This window comes from Hemicordylus capensis, chromosome 2 (genome assembly GCF_027244095.1).
Source record: "Hemicordylus capensis ecotype Gifberg chromosome 2, rHemCap1.1.pri, whole genome shotgun sequence".
In the NCBI taxonomy this organism is placed as follows: Eukaryota; Metazoa; Chordata; class Lepidosauria; order Squamata; family Cordylidae; genus Hemicordylus; species Hemicordylus capensis.
Window position 1 is genome coordinate 110,984,970 of NC_069658.1, and position 22,525 is coordinate 111,007,494.

Here is a 22,525-nt window from a genome sequence, read left to right on the forward strand (position 1 = left end):
AACTGCCTTTTTCAAGAATATGAGGGAGGGATCAGTAATTATATGAGGAAGGGATTTGTACTTACCTTCTCTTCTCCCCTGGGTTTCCTTGTGATCACAGGGACTTGCTCCCCACACACACACTTCCCGCTAAACTCCAATGCCCTGTTTGCTATTCCTGTCCGCTATGCTCTTGGGCCCTCACCTCTTATGTAGAGAGTAGGCTTCAAACTGAGACACAGGATGTGGCTCAAAAGAATGTGGGGCCTCCCACAGCCCTAGCTGACTCCACCCCCTCTAGGCAGGGAGAAACAAAAACTAGATGCCACATGAATTTGCTAGCCCTGGCAAATAACAAACACACATACTAAGACTTAATTCCTTAAAGAGAAACCAGGCCCTCAAAATCTCCCCTCCTCCTGTTAGTTAGTTTGAAGGGGGAAAAGGCTTCATGTTCTGTTTAGAAAAACCTGCTCACTTCCTGAAGCTGCTTCTGCTCTTTCCAGAGTAGGCTTCAAACTGTATTATTTTTAAAGGGGGTTGTCTTCTGTTTGGATAAATACGGTATGAACTTCAAGAGGCATTCTGGGAAATGCTTCCTTTGAAGTCTGTTGGAATCGGAGACTAGCAGGTTCTAGTAAAGATGTAAACATTATTTAACCATCAACTTAGTTACCATAGATGAATGTTGACATTATTTTAGTTGCTTCCTAATATAATCATCTTATGTTAGTTGGTGCTGCTGCTGCTGTAGTATTTATTGTTCTTCTCTGAGCTTTTAAAGGAATTTTAAAAAGAAAATTAGTAAGTTTTAAAAGATTTCCATGAGATCTCGCACAAATAGTTTCTCTTATGTTCTTGGTTCTTTGTGGCTGGCTTAGTCAAAGGTATGCAAATATTCTTAATTAGAAATCTCATCATCCACTTTTTGTGTATGTATTTCTTAATGTGTCTGTAGAGTTAGAATAATCTGTCTTAAAATGCAAGTGCTACTTCAGTGCTAGACACCCACTGCTGTTTAAGGAAAGCATTGAGAGTAATGTTAGAATTTCATCCTTCAAGTTGGTGACTTCTAAAATCCTGACTTAAGCACTCATAAATAATTTCCTAATAAATCAACATGTCTTTGCAGGACATACAGACCTACTGTGATTTTCCTGATATTATTGATGTTAGTATTAAACAAGCAAGCCAGGAAGGTTCCAGCGAAAGTAGAATTGTAACCATTCACAAGCAGGACAGCAAGAATCTGGTACAGTGACTTATTCTTTTGACTATCTGGTGGTTATTCATATTAGTTGGATAAACTAATTAGTTTGGTATGCATTGCTTGCAATATGCTTATACAGGGATTCTTAACCTTTTTTTTTTCTTTCAACTATACATTCTCCAGATCTTCAAGTATAGCATATGGACCCCCACCCTATTTATAATTTTATAAATTATACTTTTATCATTTAAAATTCAAGAAAAAGTTGACTATAAAAGATGTTTTGGGGAAGCTGCCTTTAATTATATCTTTTGTATGGACCCCAGTTAAGAATTTGAAGCATTTCTATGATGTTAGACAATGACATGAGTATTCTGGCAATGACCACAGTGCCCAGTAAAAACAGTAAGCTGTATCCCAAGTGTGGTTGTAACACAAGCAGAATAAGTTCTATATTTGATTTATCTATCTATCATATGTATATACCGCCTGATGCGTACATCTCTAGGTGGTGTACACAATCCAAAATACAGCAAATATAACACAGGATAAAAACAATTAAATAGTTTAAAATTAATTTTAATTAAAAGCCTGAGAAAATATGTGCACCATAAGAGTTTTTTTTAAAAGCAATCAGAGATGGAGAAGCCTTTATTTTGACAGGGAGTGTATTCTAGAGTCCTGGGGCAGCCACAGAGAAGGCCCAGTCCCAAGTCGCTACCAGATGAGTCAACAGCAACCGTAATCAGACCTCCCTAGTTGATCTTAATAGGACACAGGGTTCATGACAAAGGAGGTGCTCTCTGAAGTACCTTGGACCCAAGCTGTTAAGGGCTTTATAGGTAATAACCAACACTTTGTATTTCGCTCAGAAACATATCGGCAGCCAGTGCAATTCTTTTAAAATTGGTGTCTTATGGTCCCTTCGGATTCTCCCAGAGACCAGTCTGGCTGCCACATTCTTTACCAGTTGTAGTTTACAGACTCTATACAAGGCAGCCTCGCGTAGAGTGCATTACAGTAGTAAAACCTGGTAGTTACCAGCATATATACCACTGTTGCAAGGTCATTTACCTCCAGAAATGGAAGTAGCTGATGTATCAGCTGAAGCTGATAAAAAAGTATTCCTGGCCACTGCCTCAACCTGAGAAACCAGGGAGAGCTTGGGGTCCAGGAGCACTCCCAAGCTCTACATACCTGATCTTTCAGGCGGAGTGTAACCCCACCCAGAACAGGCAGATCGAAACCATCTCTTGGGTCTTGACCCTCCCGCAATCAGTACTGCTGTCTTATTTGGATTCGACTTCAGTTTGTTATCCCTCATCCAGCCCGTTACCACCTCCTGGCAGGCATTTAGGGAAGTTATGCCATTTTCTGATGAAATTTATAGGGAGAAATAGATCTGGATGTCATCATCATATTGAGAACACCCTGTACCAAATCTCCTGATGATCTCTCCCCATGGTTTCATGTAGATGTTAAAGAGCATTGGAGACAGTATGGAGCCTTGTGGAACTCCATACATTAATTCTAGCCCATCCAAAAGCCTGTTTAAAATGGGTCTAGATAATCAATTTCCTCCAAGACTATCTGGAGCTGAGAGGCCTTTGCTCAACCACGGGAGATTAGAGACGGGCCTATAGTTGCCTAGCTCTGAGGGATCCAGTGTAGGTTTTTTCAAGTATGGCCTAATAATAATCTCCTTAAGACAAGGAGGCATCCTACCCTCTCTCAGAGAACTATTTATGTTGTTTACCAGACCTCTCCAATAATCTGAATGTTAGATAAAATGTCAGCTTAGGCAAGGGTCGAGAGAGCATGTCCACATCCTTGGGAGTCACAAGCTGAAAGTGATCCAGTCTGATCTCATAAGAGGAGTTGCTGGATACCTCCATAATAGACTCTGTCCTAATTGTCATGTCCAACTAGGCCCAAATGTGAGAGATTTTGTCAGTGGAAAAAATCATTAAAAGGGTCACAGTGGGTAACCTATGGTTCCAAATTTGGATTCAAGGGGGAGAGAGTTCATACTAGCCCTCTCACAACCCTAGACAACTCCACTGGACTTGAACTTGCCGATGCAATGCGGGCAGAAAAGGAATTGCTTCTTTGCCACACGTATTGCCAGAGCATAGATCTTCAAATATGCTCTATGTTGTAACCTGTAAGATTTGAGTAGAGTCTTACTCCATTTGTGCTCCAGTAGTCTACCTTGCTGCTTCAGCTCCTGCAATTCTTCCAAATACCATGGGGCTAATTTTGAAAAAGATCGGAGAGGACATGTGGGAGCGATTGTCTACTGCTCTAGTGAGTTTATTCCAAGTTTGCATCAGCGCATCGACAGAATAGCTGGCAGAGCCAACTTGAAACCCTTCCAAGGCTTATTGGAATCCTGTTGGATCCAATAACTTTCTCAGGCAGACAAACTTAATGGGTCCTTCACCCCTGCAGAGGTAGGCTGTGTTTGCAGATCCTATCTTAACCAGATGCAAGGGGGAAGGGTGATTCTCCCCCCCCCCGCTTACAGTTTCCCTCCTTCCAGCTGCAGCCCTCTGTGCCACACGTCATTCTGCTCCAGTCAGCCCCCCCCCCCCAATCCTCAGGAGCAGATTTTCAGGAGTCTGCAGAGAGAAGGGGAGATTGGTGAACACGTCCATCTCCCTTGTGTAAGTGGAACAGCTTGTGCTCATGCAAGAAATATTTAGGAGACTACACAATGCATATGAGCTCAACTTGGAATGAAATGTGATGTGACCATGTCACAGACCTTGCTTGTTCCTATACAACACCTGTACTAAAGAGTTTAAACTTGGAGCAACTATGCAAGTCTACAGGGGGTTTGAAAGCATGAGGTTAGAAAACAAGGTTCTTCTGTTGTTAATGACTGTGTAAATCATTACCTGCTTTTGCTGTGTGCAGCAAAACCATGGCCTGCTCAGAAGATGTGTGTTGAGAATAGGCGTGGGTCTTGGACAAATGCTTATGATCCCATCCCCCTCCCTCATAAGGGAGGTATGTCTACTCCTGGAGATCCCACTTGTATTTAAATGCATCTCCCAGTGCAGTCCTTGCTTCTGTCCATGATGAAGGGCAGCAGGGGAGCATGCAGTCCTGATCTCTCTGCACATGGCAGTTCAGGGGGAATAGTTGTCTGAACAAGGCTCATAACATAAACACTGAAATGCTTGAAATTCATGGTTATGCCCCTTTCCCCACATGAGGGCACACTTACCCAATTTATAACTGTAATAGAGTGGCAGAACTTGCTTTCTCTTGATTAGCAAAAGCAAGGTTTATTTAGGGAGATTTTAAAAATTCAAAAATTGATCCATATATACAAGAATTTTGTTCATAATGAACACTTCATAAACATAACTATCTAACCTTTTTTGCCTTTTACCTTTGTTTTTGCAGGAAGCTGAATTTCATTCATTAAGAGAAGCTCTGTCTTTTGTATCACTTATTGATGGATATTATAGATTAACTGCAGATGCTCATCATTATCTCTGTAAAGAAGTAGCACCTCCTTCGGTGCTTGAAAATATCCAGAGCAACTGCCATGGCCCAATTTCGTAAGTGGTATTTTTTCCTGACATTCTACAAAATTCAGAGTTGTTTCCCCCTCCCCCTTGAATCATCAACGATAGGCATGCCAACAGGATTTCTGGGCGCAGTCCATTGTATGTGGGTTAGCACCCCACCCCCAATCCCCCATCCATTGTTGGCAACAGTGTGGGTGGTTCCCATCACCTTATTTATTTACTTGAGAGAGATAAGACTTGGGAAAGCTTTTTCACTTGCTAGGTTCAATGTTTTACCATCTCTTGTGATGACTGGTATTATGGTCAAAATTGTTATTGCAAGACTACTACATCTATGTGGATCTGGGGAAGTGGAAGATTTTATCCATTTTGAGGGGGTTGTAATTTTTGCAACTCTTTCCGAGATTATCCTGGGAAATCTTTGGGGTCCTGGGCAAATTTTTTATTAGCAGATACCAGGCCTTATGTTACAAGAAAAGTAACTAGCATTTTAGTTTCTGCCCTCAAAGAACAATTAGACAGATTGTATCAACAGCTGATACATCTGTCTAATTGTTCTGAGTCAGTGCTTCTGTTTTTGAGTGTTTCTTACGTCATTGTTTTAACTACCTAATTTTTGAGTCAGGTATCTTTTTGTTATGGCTGTGGCTAAACAAACAAATGGATTGTTTGAAGTGTGTGGATTAGGCTGCTGCCTGGCCTCTCAGAGTGCAAAGCCTATTGAGCAGCTTTTCCTACTACTCTCCCTGCCCCATATCCCTTCCTGAAGTTGCAAGGCTTGCTAAACACTATTTTCAACCCCACCCACCTTCCCTCTGTCATTTTTTTCCTTCCCTCACACACACACACACACACACACACACACACACACACCCTGCATGGGGCCTCTCTTCTTAGTGTCCTTGGCTGCTGCTCCAGCCTCCTGCTCTTTCTTTGAAAAGGAGCACTGTAATGGAAGTGCATTAAGAGCAGTAGAGTGCTAGAATGTCTCCACAGAGATGCCAGTGCTCTACGGGCCGCCTTTCGGTAGTGACAGTAAGGAGGAGGGATAGCAGTGGGCTGGCAAATGGGGTGGCATCACCCCTGCCAGCCTGCCTTACTGCCACTGGGCCTAGTACAGGAAGTTCTGTCCCTTCTCCCCCCTCCCCAAACCACACATATGGCAGCCTTGGATGAAAAGAAATGTTCCACTTTTTTGAGACACAGCTACACTGATCTGGCAAGGAAAATCCGTGTCAAGGAAGCAGTCTTCTACAGACACAGGCCTGGACCTGGTCAGTGCCCTATCTGCCTCTCAGTGCTCTCTCTGAACTGATTGGCTAGATGTGGATTTGTCTCGGTGCCATCCAGAGCTGCCGGTTTTTACGTGGAACAACTGGTCTGTGACAAAAGCTGAATTGGGGCCACTGGGTTTTAATATATAATGCCCTGTCTTATCTCTCTGAAAAGCGAGTGAAATATCGATGTTAACATATGAAACATCTCTCAATGCTGTCTTGTTGTAAAGGGTTTATGTGTGTTAGGTTTTGTGCTCTATTCAAAGTTAATGTTCCAATTGCATTTAAATTCTGAATCTGTCATGCAGTGAACAGGTCACTGTGAAGTTAAGAATTCCCAATCATTACCATGGTAATGGTGTACGATGTCACAGGACCTCTTAATGTGTTCTCTGCAGAAACTGGCAGAAACAGAATTTAAGTTATCAAGAAAGAAAAGTCAATTCAGATATCGTTATCTTAAATGACTGTGGAATAAAATGGAATACTGCTGGCAACGGAAATTGCTTTGGGTACAAATGTTGCCTTGCTAGTTTCCCCCCTTCCACTTGTTTTCATAAAAGTTAATTTAGGCTTTGGAGGTGTGTGTCCCCCCCCATTTTGTGTAGTGTTGTCCTTGCTCTGAAGAGGTATGTGTGTTGTGCACTTCAGTTAATAGGGATATGACTAACAAAACATCAGAATTGACCCTTTTCCTGTGCATCATACAAGTTTCTCTTTGAGGAAGCCATAGAGAAGTCTCAATTTTCTGGAAAGTTTTTCTGAAACTCTTGGAGAGTGGAGTTGGTCATTAAAGGGAGGGAACTCCTTGTCCCACTCCCAGACAGAACTACCTTTTGCATGGATTGCAGGATTTTATTGGAACTTATTTTGAGCTCTGCTTTTTTCTTTTTTCTTTTGGAAATTGTTTGTTAGCCCCTGCTAACTGAGCAAAGAGACACCTGTTAAAGCAGTGATTCTCTTAAATTTAGCATGGGGAGAGCAACTGGCCCTATCTAACCCCAGCACAGCATCCCTCCAGTGGCTGTCGCTGGTGTTTACCTTACGTTTCTTTTTAGATTGTGAGACCTTTGGGGTCAGGGGACCATCTTATTTATGTGTTTGTTTTTTCTATGTAAGTCCGCTTGGAGAACTTTGGTTGTAGAGCGATATAGAAATATCTTTAGTAGTAGTTGGTTAGTGTTTTCCCTCTTCTACTCTACCTCCCTAAACTGGGAATTTGGGCATGGGGCAACAAGGTTAGGAGGAACAGAAGCAATGGACTTTAGTGTCCTTCCTACACCCCTTGCACATGAGTGCACCAACCCTGAGAGAAAAGCAGCCAAGGACTGCAATCGGGCACTTTGCTTTGAACCAATCACATTCTCCCTGTGACAGAAAGGAGATCAAACAAACTGCAGCCTTCCTCATGGGACTGAGGGAGAAGTGCAGATTGAGCAGGTGCTTCATACGTAACTACTAGCTCACCTCATTATGGTGGAAGAGAAAAAGAGAAGTCCAAGTAGTGACTGGCATGGGCATTGGAAGCAGGGCAAGAGGGGCAGTTGCCCCCTCTCCAGATCTAGCCAGTTCCATTGAATTAAATAAGGCTTATTCCCAAGTAAGTGGGTGTAAAACTGCAGTCTTTGCCCCTCCCCCAGAAAAGGTCCTGCTGACGCCCCAGTAACTGGATCACTCCCCTCCCTTGCCAGCTAAACTTGTGCAGGGTGGGAGAGCGCTAGCACACCCGACAGAGGTCTTGACCGAGCTAGTCAGTTGCACCTGAAAGGCACAGCTATGGCAGATGTAAGACTGGAATGCTAGTGACTCCTGAAGGCACTAGGCTCATCAAACACACTGTCCAAAGGTAGGAGTGCCCCACTAGGCCACTGCACAAACACTTAAGAATGTACGTAGACTGTATTATTAGATTCTCTACAAGGGAAGTGTATGAATAGGCGACACCTCTTGGAAATACCCTAATTTGCTTATTACCCTTAGACTTCTAACAGGAACAGGCCTGGATGCGGTTGAGTACTAGGCCCTGCAACAGTACGTCTAGCCTTACCAGAATCTTCCAGTATGTTTGGCATAATGGTTTCAGCAATTTGTTAGGAATGCCAAGTTTGGGTTAGTGTTTTGCCAGACTTTATTTGGGAACACAGTGAGGTCCTCCCCACCACCTGTGAAATCAGAATTCAATTCTGCCTTCCCCTAGGAGAGATAACTCTCACAGGTGAAGACTTGCCTCTTTCAAGAATGGGATTTCTGGCAAGTCAGTGTTTCCTTTTCAGTTTAAATGAGAGAAAGAGAGAGAGAGGGAGAGAAAAGGTGGTGTTCCTTTTGTAAGTTGTAGTTGACAGAACTTGGACTGGCCACAGAAGATGCCCAGATGCTGTAATCTTTGAGCAGTTGTAAGTAGATAGTCATAATGTATTTAAACTTGAAAACCTCTTTATTGAAGATTAAAATATAGTGAACTCTAGGTGCAGGCCACCTAATGGCGCAGTGAGGAAATGACTTGCCTAGTAAGCAAGAGGTTGCTGGCTCAAATTCCCGCTGTTATGTTTCCCAGATTATGGAAAACACCTATATCAAGTAGCAGCAATATAGGAAGATGCTAAAAGGCATCATCTCACACTGTGCAGGAGGAGGCAATAGTAAACCTCTCCTGTATTCTACCAAAAGAAAATCACATGGCCCTGTGGTCACCAGGAGTTGACACCAACTTGAGGGTACAACTTTACTTTAATCTCTAGGTGCAGTCTGTAGTTCAAAGATTGCTAGCTCTTCAGACGTCACCTTGTTTTTCCTATTTTTTTAAAAAACCAGTGTGGACTTCGCAGTCAACAAACTGAAGAAAGCTGGCGATCAGACTGGTTATTACGTCCTTCGCAGCAGTCCAAAGGAGTTTAAGAAATACTTTCTTACCTTTGCCGTGCAGGTTAGTATTGAGGATCAGTCTTTACGATTTCTTCTTCAGCTACAAAGAAGAAACAGGAGTTTCAGAATTCCTTTGTGTTTTGTGTGTGGTTGTGTGTGTATTAAATCATTGTGTTCATTAATCTTATAACAAGTTTCTCAGGGATAGTGCCTTCATCACTCCCTGAACAATATATATATATTTTTAAATTTTTTTAACATTTCTATACCGCCCAAAACCAAAGTCTCGGGGCGGTTCACAATAATAAAACAATACAAAAACACAAAACATTAAAATCAATTAAAATGCCGAAAAACAGCCTAAAAACAAAAACAATTTACAGTATTTAAAATTTTAAAAGTTAAAAGGTTAAAAGGCCTGGTTAAAAAGATGAGTCTTCAGAGCTCTTTTAAAAACCACTAGGGATGGGGAGAGTCTTATGTCAGCGGGAAGCACATTCTAAAGTCTTGGAGCAACAACTGAGAAGGCCCGTCCCTGAGTGGTTAACAACTGACTTGAAGGTGGCCAGAGACGGGCCTCCCCTGACGAACGCAGTGGACGATGGGGATCGTGCAGAAGAAGATGCTCTCTTAAATACCGTGGGCCTAAACTGTTTAGGGCTTTATAGGTTATAACCAGCACTTTGTATTTTGCCCGGAAACCTAGTGGCAGCCAGTGTAACTCCTGTAATATAGGAGTAATACGGTCTCTTCGAGATGACCCGGAGACCAACCTGGCCGCCACATTTTGTACTAATTGTAGTTTCCGGACTACGTACAAAGGCAGCCCCACACAGAGCGCATTGCAGTAATCAAGTCTGGAGGTTACCAGCAAATGTACTACTGTTCTGAGGTCATCAATCTCAAGAAACGGATGCAGCTGGCGTATCAACCGAAGCTGATAAAAAGCACTTCTGGCCACTGCCTCAACCTGAGAAACCAGCGAGAGGTGTGAATCTAGAAGCACTCCCAGACTGCGTACCTGTTCCTTCTGAGGAAGTGTGACCCCATCTAGAACAGGCAGGTCAATATCGTTTCCTGAGTAACAACCCTGCACAACAAGTACTTCCGTCTTGTCTGGATTCAGTCTGTTTGTTATCCCTCATCCAACCCATTACTGCCTCCAGGCAGGCATTCAGGGAGGATATGCCTTCTCCTGATGAAGTTGATATGGAGAAATAGATTTGGGTGTCATCAGCATACTGATAGCACCCAGCACCAAATCCCCGGATGATCTCTCCCAGCGGTTTCATGTAGATGTTAAAAAGCATTGCAGACAATATGGAGCCCTGAGGGACCCCATATAAAAGCTCAAGTTTTGAAGAGCAACAGTCTCCAAGCGACACCATCTGGATCTGCCCGAGAGATAGGAGCGGAACCATTGCAAAGCAATGCCTCCTACACCCAACTCCCTCAGACGTTCCAGAAGGATACTATGGTCGATAGTATCGAAAGCTGCTGAGAGATCCAAAAGGACCAACAGAGTCACACTTCCTCCGTCAAGTCCTAATTGGAGATCATCCATCAGGCCTACCAAGGCAGTCTCCACCCCGTAACCTGCCCGAAAACCAGTTTGAAATGGGTCTAGACAATCAGTTTCTTCCAAGACCGCCAGGAGCTGGGAGGCCACCACCTTCTCAGTCACCTTACCCAACCATGGGAGGTTGGAGACAGTCCTGTAGTTATTGAACTCTGAGGGATCCAAGGTAGGCTTCTTAAGAATAGGTCTAATAATTGCCTCCTTAAGACATGGAGGCATCCTGCCCTCCCTCAGAGAGGCATTAATAATTGCCACCAGGCCCTCCACAACAATCTCCCTGCCAGATAGTGTAAGCCATGTTGGGCAAGGATCAAGTAGACAGGTGGTAGGATGCACCGCTCCAAGCAGCTTGTCCACATCCTCAGGAGTCACAAACTGTAACTGATCCAGTTTAACCACACAAGAGGAGTTGCTGGATACCTCTGCATCTGATACTGCACTAACTGTGGAGTCGAAGTCTAAATCGGCCTGAATACGAGAGATTTTGTCCACGAAAAACTCATTAAAAGCATCACAGTGGGCAACTGATGGATCCAAATGTTGATTCAAGGAAGCAGGGGGTTCTACTAGCCCCCTCACAACCCTAAAAAGCTCAGCTGGTCGTGAGTTTGCAGAAGCAATACGGGCAGAAAAGAAATACTTCTTTGCTGCACGTATAGCCAGAGCATAGGTCTTCAAGTGCACTCTGTTTTGCAATCTGTCGGATTCGAGTCAAGACTTCCTCCACCTGCGTTCCAGTCATCTACCTTGCCACTTCAGCTCCCACAGATCTTCTGTATACCAAGGAGCCATTTTTGAAGCAGGTCGGAGAGGACGCTTAGGAGCAATCCCGTCTACTGCCCTGGTAAATTGACTATTCCAATTTTCCACTAGGGCATCAATTGGATCATTGGCCAAGCCAACATTAAATTCAACCAAGGCTTCTTGGAATCCTATTGGAGCCAATAACCTCCTTGGATGGGCCATTGTAATAGGCCCCTCACCCCTGCAGAGGTGGGACATAACTGTAAGTCCAACCTTAACCAGATAGTGGTCCATCCATGACAATGGGGAAATCATAGGAGTCCACACCCATGGAACACCACCCTGATCAGAGTAAAAGACCAGATCAAGCATGTGACCAGCAGTATGTGTTGGCCCGGAGACCACTTGGGATAGGCTCATAGTTGTCATGGCCGCTATGAACTCCTGAGCTGCTCCAGACATCCCGGTCCTGAAGTGGACGTTGAAGTCCTCCAGAACCACAAGCCTGGGACACTCCAACATCAAATCCGAGACCAGTTCCACAAGCTCAGTTAGGGAGTCTGTTGGGCAGCAGGGTGATCGGTACACCAACAGAAGTCCCAATCTATCTCTGGTCCCCAAGCGCAAGTACACACACTCGATATGATCAGACGTTCCGACAGGGATTCTGGTAAGGGAGATATTATCCTTAAAGACCACAGCCACTCCATCTCCCCGCCCATATTCCCTCACCTGCTCCTCAACAGAGTATCCTGGAGGGAGAAGCTGAGTCCAAACTGGGCCTCCAGTCTCCCCCAACCAAGTCTCTGTAATACACACCAGGTCAGCCCCTTCATCCATGATCAAATCATGGATTACTTCAGATTTATTTTGGACTGACCTGGCATTAAAGAGGAGCAAGGCAAGGTTCTGCGGGTAGTTGGCACTGCTCCCCAAAGTCAAAGAGCTGACAGGGCAGCTGAAAGGGAAAACAGCTATTGTTTCTTATTTCCCTTCCCCTGTAACGGCCTGCTGACCTGCCAACGTAACTTCTCCTATTCCCCATCACCACTGGAATAGTCGCCCCGAGACCAGTGGACATGCCCCGCTGACTCCCCATCTCCAGAAAGACTCAAAACAATGAAAATAATCCTAGCCAGGCCAAACTCACTCGCCCCACCCTGCCCAAAGGTACCGAACCGGGGGGGGGGCCCTCGCCCTCGTTGCTCACCGAAGTGGCTTCCCAAAGGGGCGACCCCCTTTGGTGTCGCCTTACCGGTGGCGGGCCCGCCGCCACTGGCAGCCTTCTTAAATAGCCTAGGGTGGGCAGGTGGAGCCAAGACTGCTCAGCCTTGTAGCCCAAGGGTCCCAGCCCTGCCAACACTCACCAACTGCCTGAGAGACTTCTGCCTGCCACCTCTGCCGGTTGTGTAACAGTACAAGCAGCAGAGGAGCAGCACCCAGCAGTCAGACACAGTCTGCCACCCTGCGCCCTCCTGCTGGTAGATGGGAAGTGGTCTCCTCCTCTGCTGGGCACAGGAAACAGGCAGCAGCTGTTTCCTGTGCCCAGCATATGTGTGTTTTTCTGTGCCCAGCATATGTGTGTTTTTCTGTGCTCCCAGTTCTCAGCAGAATTACAGTCTTCCCTGACCTGTCTATAATGTCTGTCAGATAATGGTAATTTAACTGTTGGGATTCTTTTATGTACAGTATTTGGTTTAAAAAGAAATCTGAATGAATATTTGTGTGATCTACACAATTTATAGCTAAGAGGTTATCATGCTAGAAGTGGTGGGTGGGGGGGAAGTATGTGTATGTTGCTACTTTTAAACATTTATTCACTGCTCTTCCTCCAAGGAGCCCAGAGTGGTACATGGTTATGTTTATCCTCCTAATAACCATGTGAGGTAGGTTAGAACCTTTTACCATGGTTTAGATATCATGAAGATCCTTTAACTAAGGGTGCCAGCCTCCAGTGATTTGGAGGGCCAAATTCCCCACTCAGTAGATATACTACAGCCATAATCTTTTTTTGTCAGATTTCTTTATCATCATTATCATCAATTCAAGATCAAGTATACATTACATTGGAATAAAGCAGCTCTAGCAAAGTATCTCTTCTAAAATATTTTTAGCTCAAATGCAGTGACAAAGCTTGACCCCTTTGCTCTACTGAACATGGACAAATTTGGGTAAAGTATTGTAGGATGCATCAGACTGCCTTAGGGACTCTAGAAATCCCTAATAAGGCTGCTGGGTCTTAGGCCTGACTCCCTTATTTTTACTGTTCATGTCATGTTAGAAGGATGTTTTACAAATAGTTAAGGGACAGATTTCCTTCAAAATGCTGTTGTATGTCGTGGTGATTTGAATCTGCATTAGAGATAAGGAGAATATAGAATTGAGGTAGTAGTTCCTGATTTCAGTTAGTAAATGTCATTTAAAAATATTTTTTTCTTTCCTTGTATTCTGCAGCAAGAAAGCATCACTGATTATAAACATTGTTTAATAACAAAAAATGAGAATGGAGAGTATAATCTCACTGGAACTAGAAGAAGTTTTACAAACCTTGTCGATCTGTTGAATTGTTATCGGACAGAAACTGTCCGATCAGACAGTATAATTTTCCAGTTCACCAGATGCTGCCCCCCAAAGCCAAAAGGTAAAATATATGTATGTTACTCAGAATTCGTTTCTATATATTGTTTATTTTAGAAAAGAGAATTTTATAATCTGTCTTTGAATTCATAGTTTGATCCCTGAAGCACTGTACAAGCACAGCAGTTCACTTCACAGGACTATGTCTTAGAGGCGTCAGAACCAGTGTAAGCCAATGGTGTATTCTGGCTCTGGAAACCAGACTCCTCTGCAACACAAAAGCTTCTGCTAGTGTAGGAGCAACAATTAGCTTTGATGCTTATTTCCCCCTTAGCATAGTTATAGGCAACTCTGTCCGGAAGGGGACGGGTTTTCCTCTGATTCTCCTCAGCAGTGTTCTGTCAGTTCTGTCAGTGTTCTTTTCTGCCCAAGAGGATCAGTGGAGGCTGTCAACAGGTTGAGGAAGGGAGGGTGAAAACCTGAATAGAAGTGATTCTAATCTTTGTAGGTATAGACACGTCACAGCATCTAAATATCCTTTCCAAGGCCTTCATTGCAACCCTACCAAGTGGTAGTCTACAATGTATTTCTTGACTGCTGGATCCTTTACTGTTGACAGTCGATCCTAAAAGGTAGAAGCTATCCACCATTTCAATGTCTTCATTGTCAATTCTGAGACTGGTTGCTGTACCCGTTGTCATTAGTTTAGTCTTCTTTATATTGATACAATTCCCCTTTAAAGCCATCTAGGCTAGTGGTTCTTTTCTTCCTGTTCCCTCTTAATTTTATCCTCCTTCCCTGTGAGATAGTTTAGGCTAAGTAATAGTGAGTAGTCAAGAGCCACCAATGGGACTTCATGACTGAATGATGTTTGAACTCTGCTTCTAGGCTAGGAGTTGACAAGTGGTGGATATCCATGTGTAAACCAGTGCTCTTGTTTCCTCCTCCTCACAGATAAATCCAACCTCCTAATCTTCAGGAGCAACAAGGTCTCTGATGTACCAACATCACCCACTTTGCAGAGGCACAATAATATCAACCAGATGGTCTTTCACAAAATCCGAAATGAAGACCTGACCTTTGTAAGTGCACTAGACTTTTTTGATGTTGTTTGATGTTGTAGAATTAAGTCGCACTAAATGCATGGGAACTCTTTCTAATTGATATGTTAATGAAAATAATTTGCACATGTAGATATAGTAAGCAACTTTGCAGAAAAATGTGCTTTATCAAGAAATGAAATTCAGTTGGTGTATGTGAATTCATTAGGTAAAGTGTGCCGTTAAGTCGGTGTCAATTCCTGGCAACCACAGAGCTCTGTGGTTGTCTTTGGTAGAATACAGGAGGGGTTTACCATTGCCTCCTCCCATGCAATATGAGATAATGCTTTCCAGCAACTTTGTGTACCCAATATATGTGTTTCCCATAGTCTGGGAAACATGCCAGCGGGGATTCGAACCGGGAACCTCTGATTTGCTAGTCAAGTCATTTCCCCGCTGCACCATTTATTCATTCAATTTATATACCGTTCTTCCTAAAATGGCTCAGGATGGTTTACATTAAAATCAAAAACACATAATAAAACAATTTTTTTAAAAAAAAAATTAACCAAATTAAAATTAAAACTATATATCATTAAAAGCCAGGCTAAAAAGATAGGTCTTTAAGACTCTCCTGAAGGCCTCCAAGAAGATAGTCCTCTTATATCAATGGGGAGCATGTTCTGCAACCCAGGGCGACAACTGAGAAGACCCAATTCCAGATCACCGCCAAATGAACTGGTGGCACCCGAAGATGGACGCCTCCTGATGATCTTAATGAGCGGTGGGGATCTAGTAGAGAAAGGTGCTCTCAGAGACCAATCTGGCTAACTGCATTTAGAACTAACTGAAGTTTCTGAACTACATACAGAGGTAGCCCTACATAGAGCGCATTGCAGTAGTTCAACCTGGAGGTTACCAGCTGGTGTATCACAGTTTTCAGGTCATTCTCCTCAAGGAACGGGCAGAGTTGCCAAATCAATTGTAGCTGGTAAAAAGTGCTCCTGGCCACAGCCTCGGCCTGAGGCACCAAGGTGAGACCCAGATCCAAGAGTAGTTATTTCTCGGGAAGTGTAATGAACCTGCTCTTTCTGGGGGAGTGTAACCTCATCCAGTACAGGAAGTTCTATCCCGTCTTGCAGATTATGACCCACAACAATGAGCACCTCTGTCTTGCTTGGATTAAGCTTCAGTTTATTATCCTTCATCCAATCAACTACTGCCTGTAGGCAAACATTTAAGGATTAATGCCATTTTCTTGTGTCTATTGGTGTTAAGCTTTAATAAACAAGTTTTGAAATTGACATACTTCTCCTTTCACACCTCAGTATTCTGTTTCTTTTAGACTGAAAGCCTTGGGCAGGGCACTTTCACTAAGATTTCCAAAGGTATGAGGAAAGAAGTGGGAGACTATGGAAAGCTGCATCAGACTGAAGTCCTGCTGAAGGTTTTGGACAAAATGCACAGAAACTACTCTGAGGTTTGTGTGGCTTAGATATCTAAGCATCCTCCTTGGATAGTAGGGTGCTTAGTTGGATGATTGGCTGTATGTAGTGCTGCATGAGTGTACCATTAAGCACTTCGGGGATTTCAGGTTTAATTTTCAAGATTGCTAGCTTCTAGTCGTTTCTACTTCTTTGGGTTGTGAAAGTAGCTTTGATGGTGTCTACAAAAGAGTGAGGGGAAAGCCAGCACCACACCAACATGAGAAAAAGTCAGAGGTAAAAGTCTGAACTGATAAAACATCCAATTCCAGACACAGGAGGCCGTCTTTATTTGCATGGTTCCCTTCCTGCCTATTTCTGTGGATATTGAAACCATGAATAAAGAGACCTTAACCCTGTGGGGATTGGGTTTAAGTTCCTAAGCACACTGACGTGTGCTGAAAATCACAAGAAAAAGCAGGGGAAAACAGAAATAAGCACAGTACCTTGCTCTCTAGCAACGCCCCCAAAATCTCCAAATCTTGCGGTTATTTTTTGAGGATTGTTTTTTTTGCAAAAAAGAGCCACAAAATGGCACAACACTCTAAAATGGCAGGAAATGTCAGAAGTCATTTCTGGCCACTTGAGAACCATGGATAGGTGAAAATAACCCTATTTTTGCAGCACAAATAAAGAAACAGGATCCCTATGACCCAACCACAGATAAGCAAAACTGCGGGTACTAGGACCATGGGTAATGAAGGGCCACTTGTCTACCTAATTTAATTACTTATTCACAAATCTGAATTTGGAGGTGATGCTTCTCAATTGGGAATCCACAAATTTAGACTTAGTCCTCTAGCCAGCCATTACTTGTGGTTGCCGCTTATCCCCTCTCTTCCCTCAGATCCTTTTTTGACATACAGGCAGAGGTCTTAGGAAAGAAGTGGGTCTTCTCTCATTTGCACTGTAGTACTGGAGATGGTAAGAAACAGTGGAGCCCTGTCCTACTCCTCAAAAGGGATTCCTGCTGCCTCTTGCTTTTTCAAAAATGGCATTGGAAATGAGACCTCTGGGGAGGATATCTGTGTGGTGCTGGGTGTCCTGTGTGCCAGAGAGCCAGGGGCACTCACCACTGACAAGTGGATTTGTGGATGCATGTTAGTTGGGAGGAAAACTAATCTCAGCTTCTCAAATAAATGTCTCCTTATGCCCTGACTTGCACCCCCAACAAAGAGGTATTGCCTTAAAATGCATTGGAATAACTGGATTTTTCTTATTATGTTGGACAGTTTTACCTTTTGGGGTTTCCTGTTTTATTTCCTTGTTGAAAGTATTTGGGCAAGACGCGGAAATCTCTGATTTCAGGGAAGGGTAAATAGATCAGAGCCAGCTACAGTTTCAGATTGCCCTTTGGCAAACTGACTTTCATAGGCTGCATACTACCTGGAGGGGCCATAAGAGGGTCACTTGGCCACCATCACATGAAGGGTCACTTGGCCACCATCACTTTGAGCACAACAGTGGTCTCACATCAACTTGGGCCTTGAACCCTTGGCAGCTACCCAACAGTAATTACCCTCTGATCTATCCCTGGTGAGACTTCCAGTGGTATGGAGGTAGGGTTTTATCCAGAAGGCTACTGCTATTTTTCTTATATCCCTAAAATGACTAGTAGCGCTTGCAAAATATATACAAAATATAGCTTTCCATCACACAGAATTAGGGTCTCTTTGGTGTAGACCCTGCCCTTCCCCCTCCTTTGTTCTCAACAACAATGCACATATACAGCCCTAATACATTTTAATCTATGCCAGGAGTCATCAGAACTTACAAGTATAAATTGTCCTCCATATGAAGAACCATAGACCACACCCATACATCTCGGATGAGAGGAAAAACTTTTCAGGTCAGAGGGGACTGCTGTCCAGCCTTGCTTGTGCACAAAGCACATGTCTGTTTGTGCTCTTACCTCCAGGCCATTTCATACTTGACAGGTTTGTTGGGCACCTGCTGGGAGTCCAGGACCCTCAGAAGAGTCCACTGCTGATCTCTAAGATCACTTAGGTGCCCTTAATCTTAATGTGGTGGTGGCGGAGTTATTTTCTTGGGGCTTCTGTCTACCTTGATGGGATAGTTGTTGGAATAGAGAAAGTTTCTGAGGCTGAGTTGTTAACATGACAATTCAGAATCCAAGAGCAGTTATCTTGTTAGTAATTTGTTAGCTTTTGCCATCTTTACTACTGTGACGACGGCGATGGATATTTATATACAGCTCTTCAACCAAGTTCCCAAAGCGGTTTACATAGAAAAACAAATAATACATAAATAAGATGGTCCCCTGTCCCCAGAAGGCTCACAAAAAGGAAGATACTAGCAACAGCCAATAGGGCAGGTGCTGTGCTGGAGCTGGATAGGACTCAACTTTACACAACGGTTGTATTTTTATGTGTACCAAAAACATTGCCATCCATTTTGGACAAGTGTACAGAGTCATTGTGTGCTTATCAGGGATTTTCGTACTGCTGTTAAGCTGGTTTGATTTATTATTGAATAATTACTAAAATGAGCCTGCAGAAACCAATGATACAGAATTATTTATACAATATTTTTTGGGAGATTAAGCCATGACAAAATGTAGGTGGTTTAAAATTAGATCTAATTCCAGATAGTTCCCATTTACACGTGTCTAATTGTTGCTCTCTTTCTCTTGTAGTCTTTCTTTGAAGCAGCTAGCATGATGAGTCAGCTTTCTTACAAGCACTTGGTTTTAAATTATGGAGTTTGTGTCAATGGAGAGGAAAGTGAGTAAAGCCAATTAATGTTTTTTGTACACCTAACAGAGTTCTGTTCTTACCCCTCTCTCTGTAAATACCTATTTCAGAATTTATACATCCTGGTCAGGAACATAATGTCTGGTAAGGAAATGCAAGTGTTGGCATTAAATGATGAGAGATGCATACAGACTGGATTGGTGTAAGGCAAGGGTTCCAACCTTGGGTCCCCAGATGTACTTGAGCTACAGTTCCTATCATCCCCCAAGTGACAAAATGAAACTATAGAAAGTATACGTAATGTATGTTAATAGTATATAGGTGATTACCTATTGGAATCTAGACTTCACTTCAAGTTGTTACTTTTTATGTGGTTGTATTCTCTGGAGTAGTTGAAGAGTGTTTCAGTGTTAATCATTAAGTGAGCTCAGTGAGAGGAATAAAGAACGGAAAATAATTCTGTAGTCTCTGATCAGAATTCCAAGGATTGTTTAAATGTGTTGAGCTAATGAGAGTCAGTTATACCTATGATGAAATGCTGCAGGACCACTGATATGCAAATGAGCTTATAACCCTGGAGAGCTGACACATAAGAGGCAGTTATTGAGTGAGAATTAGAAGTTCATTTGGTTGGAAGAATTGGGTCTGGTTAGGGACAGTCTCAAGATGGAGATGTTCTGAAACTTATAGTATAAGACAGTCTAAAATAAAGGATTGGGTTATTGGAAATAAAGACCGGATGAAGTACAGTTTTGGGAAGGAGCTGGGTTCAAATGTACAAGGCTTTATGTATGGTGTATTAAGAAACTAGGTATTGTCAGAAGATAAAACAACAACTTGGTAACAGAGCAAGACATCAGCCCTACTGAACAGTAGTGTAAACAAACAAACAAACCTCAGAAATCACCTTAAATATTATTCCTGTTTTGTTTTTAAAATACATTGGTTTAAAAAAAAAAACCCCTAACGTCTGCAAAGCCATATTATCAGCCTAAAGAAACAATAAGAGTTGCAAAGGCTTTATCATACCATTGGTGGCAGTGGAAATAAAAGTGTGTGAGATGGATGGATGGATATAAAAGCCAAAGGTAACATCCAAGGTGAAAATAAACTTTTTTAAAAAGTGTAAAAACACCCCAGGCTCAGCCCCAGCAGCACATTGTGGTGGATTTTCACGGTGGGATATTAATATTGAAGGGGAGGCAGATCACTCGGAACAAAAAAGAATAAATTCTGAGGCTAAAGTTGTGAGGGGAAAGGTCCTTGACAACTGAGAAATAGAAGTTGGTTAAAGGAACATTTTGAGGTAAAACTTGATAAAGAGCCAGTGAGAGCTGGAAGTGATAAAACACAAAAAAGGGTTTTTACAGTTACAAATTAAACAGAAATGGCAACAAGAGGCTGGTCCACAAGTAAAGCTAAATAACTGAAGGAATGTGAAAAACAGTCTTTGGGGGGGGGGGGAGAGAGAGTTGGCATGGAGACAAAAAGAGTTAAAAGTGAGAGAGTTGGTGTTGAAAGAAGACGAGATAAAGCAAAAGAGACACAGACAGCTGGACGAAGCTAAACTTCTGGCTGAGGTGGAACAATGCAAGAATGGAAAAAAGTTATGGAAAAAGAAGCAACATCTGGATAGTAAAGCAGAATGGTTGCAGATTGAGAAGGAGTGGCTGCAGATTGAAGATTTTTTTTGCTATAGGATGTAGTGATGGCCACCAGCTTGAATGTCTTTAAAAGAGGCTTAGACAAATTCATGGAGGACAGGTCTACCAATGGCTACTAGTCTGGTGGCTGTAGGCCACCTCCAGTCTCAGAGGCATGATGCCACTCAATACCAGTTGCAGGGGAACAACAGCAGGAGAGAAGGTATGCTCTCACCTCTTGCCTGTGGGCTTCCCAGAGACATCTGGTGGGCCCCTGTGTGAAACGGGATGCTGGACTACATAGGCCTTGGGCCTGATCCAGCAGGGGTGTTCTTATGGTTACATGGCAAAACTTGAATAGAAAACATAAAGTTGTGCACTTAACACATGTTGAAGCCTTATTTTGCCATAGTGTCTGTAATAAGAATTTTGGAAGAAGTACATCTTGAAATGAATTTGGGCTGTCCAGATGTATAAACCAGTGATGAGAATGTCACTGTGAAGAAATTGGACATCATAGATACAACTAAGAACTGGGAACCAAGAAATAAGAAAACCAAGAAATAAGTGAAAGCATTTGTAGGACTTGCAAATTGTTAGAATAAAAGAACCATTCCTCACCTGGAAACTATGAAAGCACCTCTTACAGAGTTAACAAACATTTCCCAAACAAGGTGAACTGGACTCCATATGGTCAGGAAGCCTGTTAAGGTCTTAAAGTAGCTCTGTGTGTAGTTCCTATTCCTCAGGCTCCAGATTAGCAAAGGAGATCTTATGTAGCAACAGATACCTCCCAGATGGGTATTGAGGCTGCATTGTTTAAAGATTACAATGGACTTAAACACCTCTTTGTGCATATAAGTATTTAATTTTGTTGCTATATGAATTGTTGCATTGTTATATACTGTATTGTAGTGGAACATGTTCCAGGTAAACAGAATGTTGTGACAGATGCCCTATCCAGAAAGGTAATGTAAGTGAAAAGGGGGTAAATTGTTGTGTTCAGTGCAAAATTATTCTGTTATGTAAAATGGTTTATGTGATGTTTTAAAAGTAAAGCAAGTTCTCTTGCTTAGACACATGATCCAAATGTGAATGATAGTACTAAGCAAGGATGAGTGGGGGGAGGGACGTGATGAAATGGTGCAGGACCACTTTCATGTAAATGAGTTTAGAACCCTGGAGAGCTGTCAATCATAAGAGGCAGTGATAGTGTGAGTTAGAAGTTCAGTTGGTTGGGGGAATTAGATCTGGTTAGAGATTGTCTCAAGGTGGAAATGTTCTGAGACTTAAAAGTATGATGCCACAATACCAAACTACAAAAAGAATTAATAGTTCTTCAAAGATGACATAAGTTTCAACTAAATTGCATTATGACATGTTTGATGTGTAAGAACTAAGTGATTTAGGCTTGGAATTTTATTTATTTGGTTTATTAACTGTTGCATAAATATTTCAAATTAGATATTCTAGTACAGGAATACGTAAAGTTTGGATCATTGGATACCTATTTGAAGAAGAATACGCATTCTATAAATATCTTGTGGAAACTGGAAGTTGCCAAGCAGCTGGCAATGGCCATGCATTTTCTGGTAAGTACCTAATTTTGCTGCTGTCCTAATCCCAAAGTGAGGGCCTAATCCCCCAGCCCCCATTTGATATTTCTTGTTGATATTTCTGGTTTTTGCATGAAAAATTTCTGGTTTTTGCACTTACTCCTTAATACAGCATGGCTTATGATTGTGTAATGAAGACCATTTTTATAAACATCTGTAACCTGAGTGAGTCTGTTTAGTATCTTATGTGATGTGATATGTGAATGTTGCTTTAGATAAAGCAACACTCCCTAGTTACCATATATCATCATCAATAAT

The 22,525-nt window shown here is 42.5% G+C and overlaps 1 protein-coding gene across 4 annotated transcripts in view; it reads left to right on the top strand.

The window, feature by feature from the left end:
* JAK2 (Janus kinase 2) overlaps nt 1–22,525 on the top strand; it is a 140,735-nt gene that overhangs the window by 89,700 nt on the left and 28,510 nt on the right. For 3 of the 4 annotated variants that reach the window (XM_053293956.1, XM_053293957.1, XM_053293960.1), the window contains 8 exons: nt 1,112–1,231; nt 4,604–4,761; nt 8,820–8,931; nt 13,648–13,834; nt 14,725–14,852; nt 16,156–16,290; nt 18,951–19,038; nt 22,116–22,243. In XM_053293956.1, coding sequence (XP_053149931.1) covers nt 1,112–1,231; nt 4,604–4,761; nt 8,820–8,931; nt 13,648–13,834; nt 14,725–14,852; nt 16,156–16,290; nt 18,951–19,038; nt 22,116–22,243 — 1,056 coding nt within the window. The remainder of the gene's footprint in view (nt 1–1,111; nt 1,232–4,603; nt 4,762–8,819; nt 8,932–13,647; nt 13,835–14,724; nt 14,853–16,155; nt 16,291–18,950; nt 19,039–22,115; nt 22,244–22,525) is intronic. The other variant, XM_053293959.1, reaches the window with a different exon arrangement.